The sequence below is a fragment of the Pollicipes pollicipes genome, unplaced genomic scaffold (assembly GCF_011947565.3).
Source record: "Pollicipes pollicipes isolate AB1234 unplaced genomic scaffold, Ppol_2.1 Scaffold_3447;HRSCAF=4054_pilon_pilon_pilon, whole genome shotgun sequence".
NCBI classification, from domain to species: Eukaryota; Metazoa; Arthropoda; class Thecostraca; order Pollicipedomorpha; family Pollicipedidae; genus Pollicipes; species Pollicipes pollicipes.
In genome coordinates, this window is record NW_023596297.1 from 35,682,830 (window position 1) to 35,694,949 (window position 12,120).

Sequence of the window (12,120 nt, forward strand, 5' to 3'; positions counted from 1 at the left end):
CAGCAAATAAAAAACAATGATTTCGGGCTTTGTACCTACCGTTTTTTCTCATTTGTGAGTCTAAAGTCAGCGTGTTTTGTATACAATGCCGACACGCTGACGGTCCGTACAAACCCCAGGCATCGTTAGCAGCGTGTATTGGAACGAAAGGCGTGCACATCAGTAAACGAACGAACCACAGTCCGTCCAGACACAACCAGGGCACCTCCGCCGACCTAAAACCCACTGGCGGGGCGATACCGGGGCAGAAAACCCCGTCGGAGTGTCCCCCTCACGGACCCTCAGCACCAGCCGCGAGCGCAGAGAGCACGAAATGCAAAAGAAAGGGGGATACAAAATGAGGAGAAACGGAGCAAAATTAAGCGGAAAGCCATTTGCAGATTCTACATTTGACTAACAACTAAAAGCGGCGAGATCTGAGTTCGATCTGTTCGTTACACGCCTCCGCAGTCACGCCCGATTATCACAAAGGTGCTTGTACTGCCACTCAAAACATGGTGCGGTCATCAAGACACAATCAACACCCAGAGACAGACATACAAAAAAGACTCCAAAGAGTGCAGACTTCAAGAAAGCAGGCTAACTGCGCGCTGTTGGAGAAATTGACAAGCAGGTATATATTAAGTTTCACCTTTACAACTTACCATCACGTCATGACTGGCGGCGCTGTGGCTTTTATTGGTTACTGCTTGATTTGCATAAGGCACTTAAAACACTGAAAACGAATTGGCCACATTCAACAATCTTATCCCTTCTTTAATGATGGGACAGAGTTTATTTTGGAAAACGTGCACATAATGCGAAAACGACTATGCTCGTCACGTAATCTGCATGGTCCGTCCCATAATGTAAACTTGTTTGAACTCTCCGCACTTTGTACTAGGGCCAATGCGTATGACTATCTTCACAACTCCAAACCCATGACGTTTCAAAAGTGTACATCTCCCGCAGCAGACACCTGGGTGACCGTGGTATGAGGTTAGTCCCCGGGAATATGGTGCAAATACGACTACACTACCAGCAGACTTCACCACATCCAAAAGACTCATCAACAACGTCAGCAAAGCAAAAACTGCGTATCAAAATGCGAGCATCTTGCGGTAAATTAAACACGACGTGCACCATTACAGGAAGACGTGCCAATGGACGGGAGCCAGCTGCGGCTTTCCAGCGGCTTTCGGTGGAACACAGTCCGAAAATATATCAACGCCACACATTCGCGACTAAGCACATGCATCTAGTGCACGTTCTAGATAGCGACACGATACGACCCGGTTCACGTACATTATGCCCAGGGTTACCACGCCACGTCTGTTCCAATGGACTTCTTAGGGAGGATGAGGCCAGGCTCGGCGAGTCTCGACACGTTACCAGTTTGGTCCCAACTTAACAATTGTCATTACAATGAATACGCATTATATTGTTGCCCTACACTGACATATCCCGGGGTATTTAGCAATACCATATTAGCAATGATCAATATCCTTAACAAGGCGCACGAGTATACACGTATGTCGATACGCTCAGGGTCTCGGGTAACACGATACTCTCATGGCAATAGTGCTGGCAAAATACCAGAGAGCCTGCAGCTCATTATTGGTAAGCAAGTGGTAAGTGATCGGCATGTCGGACGAGTGCAAAATGCACATCTGGAGAGCAACAGCTGCAGTACTTACATCTCTACGGCATTAAACGGGAGGTGGCAAAGTCCGAGCTTTAACCAGTAGAAAGTCTTCCCCAACGGTTGCATACGCCTTGGTTTCAAATTGTCCTGTATATGACAGTCCACCATAAATAAGTCGGGTGGGCTTCCACATCCATGGCATCCCGGCAACATATGTACAGGCATACGAGGATTATGGTATGGAACGAAATGTGATTACGATGACCTCGCTTAAGGGATCGGACACAAGGCAGCCAATTTAAGTGACATAAGCAGGAAGTTACGGGTTGTTCTTCTCAATCGCACGGGACCTTTCCCTCTATCCGCCGTCCGCACCTGACGCTGCGATATTGTTCTCCTTCGGCATCAGCATGCGCCCGATGGCCGGGGAAAACGCTGCAATGGTCTTTGTTACGGTCATGCTAACCATAACGGTACAACAGCCACAACCTCGTGAGCGTAAAAACGAAACAGCAGCACCATTTGCCTTTATCTTCAGTGATAGGAGTCCATTAGTCAATTTTGAAACCAAAATATTTGCTTCATTCTAAAAACCAAGCTGGAAATATGTTGGCTACGCGCAATCTCTGCAAAAGCCATTGTGCCATGCATTTCACCCCTGGGCTTTTCACGTGATCATCTGATTAACCTGTAAGATTGGAATCTTACAGAATTAAATAAATCTTTTAGAATCAAACCTAAATTTACCTATACGATTTTATAAATTGACCAATGACTAGTGATCAAACAAAAAATGATGAGACGATCAAATGATCATGCAGAAGTGCACAGCGCAAAAAAGCATGAAGTCAGTTAATCGACTGCATCATGCTGTTTATTCAGGGGGAATTTCAGAGAATTGCATCATACGTCCTTATAAAATAGTCTATGCGTTCGTGGCCAAGTTAAAGTAACTTCCATTTCATAAATCAACTTTTTGTTTCGGATATAATGACGAATCTAACAAGGATCTTAGGGGTCTTAAAACAAAGCTACTGTAAATGATAGAACCAGCATTCCAAAATGCACCAAATATAGCACCCAGGAGTAAATATAAATTCATGCTGTCAGAATCCTGGTTCCCGGCGGCCCACGCACGCAATTTGTTGGCGCTAACATGCTGCCCCTGTAACTCGAACCGAGACATCCAACCCGCCCCACCCCGTGTCAATCCCAGGGCGCTTGGATGTTGGGTTGACCATCACTCTGCTCGATGCTGATTGGCCGATTTTGAGCAAGGAAAGGGGCGACAGGCAGTGAACCCCCCAAGCCGGGGGTGTAATAGCATGACGAAATATTGACATCCTTACTAAAAAAATAACCAAACATTGAAACAATGGTCAAATAAACATCGTTGAATAAATTAAGAATGCAATAACATGAACGCAAATGACGTTTTAACCGCATCCTAGACATGAAGGACAGCCATGTTCCAGTAAGACGCCAGGCTATGCAAAGATAACCTGCAGAAAGATAACGCTTTCATGAGTCGATTCTTCACGAGCGCATTTCGTGTGACGACTTTGGGCAGCTACCCTGTACTTGTCGCACCAGTAAAACGCCGTGCGCGGCGTAGAAAGAGGAGACAACGGTATACGGGAGGGGTATCGAATCTCGCCGCACAGGTGATTCCAAAACTAAGCCCAGAAACCTTGGAGCCTAAACGAATAGTTCTGATCAAAGCATTGAAAAGTCGTGCATAAGAGTTTGGCAAATATTGTGGCAAGTGTGAAGATGGAAAAACGCATGACAATCATAAGGCCCTCTTTTTGAGCTGCAGCTGTTGCATTCGAGGCTTGCTTAAAAAAGCATTGACCGTTTCCTGATTGATGACACGCACGACTGTCGGCTCCACGGCGCTGACTTTACTAAGCGACTTGTGCGTGGCATATTCACTTACACCATATCATCAGTTTCACGGAGGTTAGTCCCAGTAGGACAGGGCCACAGACTTATTTCATCGAGGGGCTAGGAAGTTCATTGGAACAGACGGATAGCCTCACCAGTCGAATGTGGAACTCTTCAGAAGCGGAGGAGCCCGAGCACAAGCGCGCGTGCAGCCCTCTTACTGTGACCAAGCACGTGCACGCCAACGCGCGTGCATTCGGACTTACTGCACGGTCCGGGCTCACACCGGCTCGCCGAGGCAGCTGTCGGGGGAGTCCGGCCGGGAACACGGCTGGATGCTGACAGATACCGAGGGCCGATGTTGGGTGTCGTAGCCCGCCGACAGCAGTCCATGCTGCACGCCATGATCCACCGACGGCCGATGCTGCATGTCGGCGCTGATTGACGGCCTGTGCAAGCTATAGCTGATTGACGGCCGGTGCGTGCTGTAGCTGATTGACGGCCGGTGCGTGCTGCAGCCGATTGACGGCCTGTGCCAGCCGTAAGGCGTGGCGTTCAGTGACGTCATTGTGCCCATCTGAAATGGACAGCGGTGAGAGGGGAGATGCAGCAACTGATCGCGTTTGACGGGTGTTGTGTGTTGTCTGGGAAACCAGAGGTACGGGGTTTGATTCCTTGCGGTGCCCGTCCTTCCTGACAGGGTGAGAGGCAGACGACGCCATGTAGCATCAGCAGCTGGGTGCGTCGCAAAACCCCAATGACAACGGCAACAATGGGTGTTAGGCACAATATCTCGCGTTCAGGACTACTGTGCTGATCGCCTCAATACCCATCCAGTCATATATCTCAAATATATTCCGTAGTTCAGGAGCCTGCCACGACCTTGTTTTCTGACTTTCCGACACCTCAGCGGAACCGAAGCAATCAAAAGTCGTTTGAGCCACGGGTTTGCCATCGCCTGGTCGCCTGGAGACCACGGGCAGGTGTGAGTGGCAACTCGCTGGGTGCTCGCGCCGGGGTCACCTCAAGCTTTTTTACGTGAAACACACCACATACTCTACAATCTGCCGACTGGTGGGCATATCGGAAACAGAAACACGCTGCCAGAACCTAGCACAGAAAGAGCAGTGCACCAATGCAGTGCAATACTAGACCCACTCCGCCACGAACAGTAAACCGGAAAGCCGGCTGCCCTTCGCGCCGTCACATCTATCCCAAAACAGCCACCCTCTCTTTCAGGCGAGATAGAGCACACGCTCCGTGCAGATGCCGCGCGACCAAGGCGTGGAGCGGGCAGCGGTCCGGGTCAAGGGAAGCACCGTCGGGCCGATGGCATGCCAGCAGAGACATGCTCACGGTCACACGCGACCGACGTGATCAAGTGTCCACGTCTGGAGGACATGACTCAGACAGTGCCAGGTACTCGGCGGCGAGGCGGACTAGGAACTGCAGAACTGGGACGGTGGTCAGAAAAACCGTCGGTGCACGGCAAAGAAAGCACACGGCCGGCACCCGCACGCACAGTGCGTGGCGGAGAGAAGATTGAACGGCCGACAGCGGCCAAGCGCAGTCAGACGAGGTGTGTGTGTGTGCGCACGCGCGCGCGTGAGGACAGACATGCTTGCCTCCCACCGCGAGCCATCTCGGTAAGGAGAGATGCATCCATCTGCGGCACACAAGAGGCGTGCTCTGTGGAAAGACCACGGTGCCGTGAAGGGTACAAGTCCCGCCAGTCACAGAGAGACGTGCTGTGGATAGACGGGTAGCCACAGAGAGACGTGCTGTAGGGAGACGGGGCAGCTACAGAAAGACGTGCTGTGGGGCGATAGGCAGCCACAGAAAGACGTGCTGTAGGGAGACGGGGCAGCCACAGAAAGACGTGCTGTGGAGACGGACAGCCACAGAGAGACGTGCTGTGGAGAGACGGGGCCGGCATCAGGCGACCCCAGCGTGCTGCGAGGAGACACACCGCACTGCGAGCTGATCGTCCGTCGGCGCTTCACAGCGGCAGGAGCGCGCTGGGAGCGAGCGACTGACGCTCCCAGTCGCTCACGGACGGCCGGGTCGTGTTCAGGGACGACGCGCGCTCCGTGAGCTGCCGCAGCGAAGGTCACCGTCAGCCACGCCGCACGAGGCGCGCCGGATTTGTCAACGTCGCGCTCACGCTCGCCGCACTGTTCACCGGCACACGGGCCGTGCGCTGGCCACAGGTCCCCCAGCACAGTAGTGTACACCAGCAAGACAACACGCAACGGCGCGTGATCGTGACAACATTCGGACAGATGCCATGCCAGTCGGATAAATCGAGAGGCATTGAGGTGTATTAAACTGGCTTATAAACGTGATGTCTTTTAGGGGAATAATGGCGGCGGAGGGTACATTCCATGAGTATCCCACAGCTACATTTCTGTGCATTCGAAAAAATAATCTTGCTTACCACTAAATTGTCAAGGAACACAAACCACGTACAACATAGTTCATAACTTAAAACGGGCAGCTGCAGATAGTAACCCTACTTCCAACGTTTGATAAATGCTTGTAACAACTATATAAAGGGCCAATAAAGCAATGCAAAACTAAGAACTATGGCAAGGCGTCCAGGCACCCTCAAAACTTAGTCCTTCCGTCCACCGGATACGCCCAAAATGTAGTTTAATTAATGTTATATCATGCTTGCACCTACACTTGCCTCACCATTACAAAGCACGGGTCTGTCTTAGCCGTGTGACGAACCGAGCGGAGCCTGACTTCCGACGTCCTCGGGCTCAACAGCCAACGCCCAAACCAGAGCCGATCTATTAAAGCCAGCCCTCCCACACCACTGGCCCACCAGCCGCTGCGCACCGGGACCCAGTTCGCGCTCAATGCTCGGGCCGCAGGCGGACTCAGCCTGCTGGGATCCTAACCTTCAGATGGGCGATGTCCTCCAGCTTGGAGACCTCGGCCAGCTCGTTGAAGAAGGACCAGACGACCAGCCAGCCGTACACGTTGAGCAGCACCATGACCGCCCAGAGGAAGCACATGACGCCGTGGTAGGAGAAGTACATGTCGTTGACGATGGAGGAGAACACGAAGGCGAACGTCCGCCAAATGGTGTGGAAGATCATGAAGAGCAGCCATGGTCGGATCCTACGCTCGTCTTCCTGTTGACGGCAGTAAGTAAAGAAAAAGTTAGCTCCGAGCAGCATTGCAACCCAACGCAAACAGTTCACAAAGGTTTGAGGGTTTGGACCTAGCGAAAAGGTGGCATAGCCATATTTTTAACAAAATGAACAGAATTTATCATTAAAAAATCACGTTTCGATTCCCAACAAGCCCTCAAAGATATCGATTGCTGAAAGTTTTGTCCTCCGCTGTATCCCTTTGGACCTACCATAATGAAAGTGTCAACACCAACCGACCGTACTTTTGCCTCCCACAGGCTCCACGCTCGGGCCAAAACTTCGGAGCAACTGCAGCAGAGCTTTGCAGTGTAAAACTGATGATATACAGCCTCAGAGGGCCATGCTACTTGTTCTATGTTGAGTTTTGCACAGAACATTTCCACGCCCAGTGGATATTCCCCTGGAGACTAACTTCACATAACCCCTACTCGGATATCGCGACTCGCTCTGCATTCGCGGATTAGTGCAGGATCGAACACAGCCCATCACTAACAGTAGTCCCTCATATGATACACCTCCCCACCGCTGCCACAGCTGACCGCAGGCCGTCACCTACACCACCCCACTCCGACGACCCCAGCGACGCCGCGGGGCGCCGCCGTCGTCTGGGACGCACCGTCTTCAGGGCGCGCAGCAGGATGGCACTGACCACGAGAAGCACGATCCCGGAGACGGCGCTCACCAGCGCCAGCACCATCAGACAGCGCCGCACTGCGGGCGACATGGCCGCCGACCCACTCAGCGGCCACCCAGCGCAACGGCGGCCCACTCAGCGGCCACCCAGCGCAACGGCGGAGGCGCACACCACAGAGGCGTCGCATACATGGGAGCATAACTCTTAATCGCCGAAACTGCATGCACTGACGCAATTCCTGACACACTGTTTCCAGCAAAATAACAGGACATAACAAACCATGAATGACATGAATAATGTTGGGAGAATAATGTTCTGGCGTCGCAGCCAGGTCTACCTCCTGCCCACAGGGCCACCCACCATGGGCATTGCCGACGTAAACGAACTCAAACGAGATGATGTAGTAGCCGTAATGATTCTTGCCAGGCTCCGCCTCCGCCAGCACGTAAACGTCGAACGTGCCGGTAACGATGGTGAAGAGTGCCTGCAGCTGAGGAGCCAAAGGAGGGACTGAGGCCGAAAGCGGTCAGTCACGGCGAGCGTTCACCCGAGGTATCAGTCATGACAAGGTCACTCACAAGTATGTTAACTCCTGCGTGATGATGGTGGACAGTTTTCATACTGAAAGAATCCACGATTCGCGACGGGAATGATTAGACCCACCAGCTTCCCAGAAATATAAAATAAGGAGATGTGGAAAGGATGGACAGGGCGGAGAGGACGCTAAGAGGAACACCTCTGTTTCGCCTACATTTGGCAAATCCCATAGAAGCAACTGCCAAAAATCCTGTGTGGACACATAATACTGGACTGTATTAAAGGGCAAGTGAAACACAAACACACTAAACCTTCCACCCAGAAGGCATTGCACAGGCGGACGCCTCACCCAGTCAGCTACCGACACCACCCTCTCTGAAGCCGAGCGTTGCGGACAAAGGAGCTACGATGGGTCCTCCGCCCGGCGCTGCCCGCCCTGTGCCCCACTCACGATGGCGTATACGGCTGTGATGTGTGAGGCACGCGGGATAGAAGTGCCCAGCGCGCCGGCCAGCACCGGCGGCCGCCACTCATCGGCCGGCTGCGAGAATCCCGCGTGCGAGCGTGCCACCGCCGAGCGCACCGAGTGTACCGAACCCACCGAGTACAGCGACAAACCGCGCGATGCCACCGACGCGCGCGACGCGTGCGAGGCGCGCGACGGCGGCCGCGGCACCTGCAGCAACGCCATCTGTTGGAGGAAACAGTAACTGGTGGTGTATACTGCTGACACCAATGGAATGACTAAGGTTTTGGAAAGCACAAAGCATTCCCCTCAGTCAGGTGGCATAACACTTTTGGAGAGTGTAGGTCACTTGAAGAAACATAAAGCAAATGATCTAGGTTTGATGGATGTTATAGGATTTGTTTGGTACAAAGCCACCCACTTGATAAAAATATGCTTCAAACAGAGCCAAAAAAAGAAAGAGATCATTCTGCCACTTTTGTGGCTGTAATAAAAACCTTCAAATTCAAGAAATCATCACTCAAACACCAGAATACCTGTTGTTTAATACCAGCATACAAATTTAAAAGGACTGCTAGCAGTTAACACATGGAGCTTGATCATTAACATCACGCCATAGGTAGTGCTACTAAGAAACTGTCCAGGTAACCTTGTCCAGTTATCATGCTTGAGACAAAGAAATAACATGAAGCTGGAAACACACAACTTGGTATTGCCTGGAACCTGGGTTCTCAGACCACATCAAGCCTATGTCTAGTGCCTCCTTAAACTGGGTGGCAGGCTTAACCCTTTGAAATAACATTTTCTAATAGCAAACAAAAAACAAATACACACAGAGCCATTATCCTGCACGCAAAGTGTGTCAGCTTTTTGTTTTCTAAAAACAAACAAAAAATGAGCACACACAGAGCAATTCCCCTGCAACCATAGCATGACAGCTTCTTATGGGCAAACAATATGAATGCAGAAACACTGCTTGTTATAGATTGCAAGCACACCCACAGGAGGCATGTTCAAATTCAGTCTTCTAGGAAGCATATAATCAAAGTAACAAAGTTTTTCAGTGTGCCACTAAAACTACACCCTAATCAGTTTAACCAGTATGCTCAGTGTGCACAGAGTCACTACTTAATGACTGCAAAAAAGCAAGTGATCATATCACCAGACTGGACTGACTTGATTATGGCTTTATCATTTGTCAACTGACTTGAAAGAAACACTATTTGACCAGTTTCCAGGTTATTCTTCATAGTCACCATCAACAGTGGTCATTTTTTTTAGCATATTTGATCACTGAAGAATGAGATTTGGAATATATCCAACAACCATCAATATTTTAAAATGCAATTACATCAAAGGCAGCATATTGAGTCTTAGCACATCAATGTTTGAACAATTTAGGCACGCTCCTCTCATTTTTGACAATCTAGCCATCATTGATACCACATTTTTTCACACGAGGTAGTTCACTTACAAGGCCTGATATCTATGTCTAGGCATAAAGATGTAAAAACATAAAAATTATTTCCTAAAATGCGTGCACTTGGACCTCATACATGTTCCATTCTTCGAGGGGAACGGACACGCTCATGAACGTTCAACATCAGTGCTGGAAAATCACTTAGCAGTCACGATCAGACTAAACGTGACTAATGAGACTACATCCTACCACTTGACTCGGGCATTTTAACGGAAAAAGCTTTTCTATAGCGACGCTTACCTATCCCGCAACTTGAGGTTCACAGATCGGGAGATTCAAGACTCATGCCCGCCAATTCACGATACAAAAAACTGGGCGTTACTCGTCTTTACTGCGTCTTTGCTGGCTCCAAGGTCGCCAATATACTATGCCACTAATTTCGTATTTTTTTCCTTCCTGGCGATGATAAACACAGTTACACTTGCCGCTGTCCGGCGTAAAATAAAGGGGCATCATTTTGGTATCTTGTGTGTGTGTGTCCTATATGTTCTTATTAGGTTTCGCAATATGCAGTTCATTTTTGAACCGGAGGCGGTGTTCGGATGAAGGCATCAGGATGAAAATAGGCATTCCAGACTCGGTTATCGTTGCATGTTATGAGTTCGTTGGGCTTATCAGATTCTATATCATTGTTGAGACAAATTTCACTTGATAACTTAGTTTTTTCTCAGCGTTCAGGATGCGTTACTCAGTTGACTGCTGACATCAATCAAAACATTTAAGCGTAAAAGCGGCCCTGCTGTGCGAATTGTAAGCTCTGAATTTACTTTCCGCCACTAGATGTCCATGTCTGAGGACAAACATCTTGAGTGCGCATCGCGCGGATCATGAGAACGAAGACAGGTAGTGTGGATTCCGTGGCATAAAAAGGACGTTCGGAGTAGCTTTGGCCCTGGGGCGCTTTGTAATAATGAATAGCTTCAAAAAGGCTCGAAACTTTCGGGCTATAGCCCGACGATGGGAATCTTACGTTAAGGCATTCGAGGGTAGAATTTCCTATCCTCGATCCACACACTACCCATGAGGCTGTGTATTCATGCCAAGCCCGCTATTCATCCCTTATCAGCCGTACCCACTTGCTACCCTCCTGCTTTCATTTTCCAGAACAGGACCCGTTCCGATGTACGCAATTTGCTCGAAATATGTGCTAACCCAGGCCGTCGCCCGTTCAGTGTGGATACTCATGGGTTTACCCAGCTGTGAAGCTCCCAAACTTATCCGTCTTTGGCAGAGTTAAGTATTTTTTGGCAAGGCGTCGTCCATTATCGGCCCAGATTTCCTCATTATCGCTCCTCCCTGCATCCCCGCAACGCCCCGTTTGTATAGACAAGCTACATGCGCCAGCCATGAGTGGGCTTAAATACCCCCTAGTGGGGTTCCCGCCCAAGTGCCGAGCACGAACCCTATACAGGTGTTCCTATTAGGTCCCGTTGGAGGGCCACCAGGTGTATGTAGCTCTGTCCCACCAGTATCCATTGTCCTTCATTTCATATCCATGAAATAATCATTACTGGCTGAAATGCCTCCAACACAAACCAAATCAGAGGACTCGTCGATACAACTTCGTTCAGCATTTCTCACCGTTTTCTAACCCTCTTCCCCTAGTTACGTACTGGTTACGCTGGGCGGAACCCCTTCTCCCGGTCACACTGAGTTAAAAGCGTAGAGTCCTGAAAAGGTGACGTCTGCGTGCTCCTAATTTAGCTAGAGGTGCAAAACATAAGCCCACGCGTTGTTTATCATGAGAGGAGCCTGAAGGCCTCCGTTTTCAAGGTTTTGCAAAATTTAGAACCTTGAGGCCGGATGCCGTTGGCTCATGTCGAAACCCTATCCTTAGTTTTAAGACGGTGACTTTAGCATGCTTTGCTACCATGCCAGTGCGCAACGTTCCGCTGTCGGAAAATCAGCCCTCTCTCTCCTTGCTGCAATTTGATTATGCCTTATCAAAGCCTCTCCCCTAGCATTCGTAATATAATTTACAGACGGTTTCCGTGTTAATCTGTACACTAAAAGCCTACGTAACTTGGCAACTGTATGTAGTCGTAAAGGATTTGGCCTCGGGGAGCCCCGGACATATTTGCATGTGACCATTTGGCGGAGCGCACCTGTTAGCTACATGTAGCTACATGTAGCCGTTTGTCCGTCACGCAATTCTCCGTAGCTGGAGTTACGGGGATGAGGTACTGCCGGAAGAGACTCGTTTGCGTCAGGGAAAGTCAAAATGTTTTTACATCGTGTTTTCTGTGGATGGAATTACCTTCGACGGATTTTTCTGGCCATAGTGGAATGCAATGTCTGCTGTTTTCAGCAGCGCCCGTGATCTTACCA

General features: G+C 50.0%; 1 protein-coding gene across 2 annotated transcripts; it reads right to left on the bottom strand.

Moving 5' to 3' along the window:
• Positions 1 to 120: 120 nt before the first annotated feature.
• Positions 121 to 9,379, bottom strand: LOC119091429 (uncharacterized). Of its 2 annotated transcripts, XM_037214219.1 has the most exons (6): positions 8,298 to 9,379; positions 7,670 to 7,799; positions 7,292 to 7,386; positions 6,418 to 6,654; positions 5,481 to 5,606; positions 4,010 to 4,088 (listed from the first exon to the last, which is right to left on the bottom strand). In XM_037214219.1, exons 1-5 carry the CDS (start codon positions 8,535 to 8,537, stop codon positions 5,511 to 5,513), a joined length of 798 nt encoding a protein of 265 aa, XP_037070114.1. In that variant the 5' UTR covers positions 8,538 to 9,379; the 3' UTR covers positions 4,010 to 4,088; positions 5,481 to 5,510. The 2 variants fall into 2 exon arrangements, with proteins under 2 accessions (XP_037070112.1, XP_037070114.1); XM_037214217.1 differs by lacking the exon at positions 5,481 to 5,606 and having other exon boundaries at positions 121 to 4,088.
• Positions 9,380 to 12,120: the final 2,741 nt, after the last annotated feature.

Coding starts and splice junctions, on each gene's coding strand:
- LOC119091429 (XM_037214217.1), bottom strand. CDS start 8,537: ATGGCGTTGCTGCAGGTGCCGCGGCCGCCGTCGCGCGCCTCGCACGCG. Junction 6,655..7,291: donor TGCTGCGCGCCCTGAAGACG/GTGCGTCCCAGA, acceptor TGCCGTCAACAG/GAAGACGAGCGTAGGATCCG. Junction 4,089..6,417: donor AGGACATCGCCCATCTGAAG/GTTAGGATCCCA, acceptor TGTCCATTTCAG/ATGGGCACAATGACGTCACT.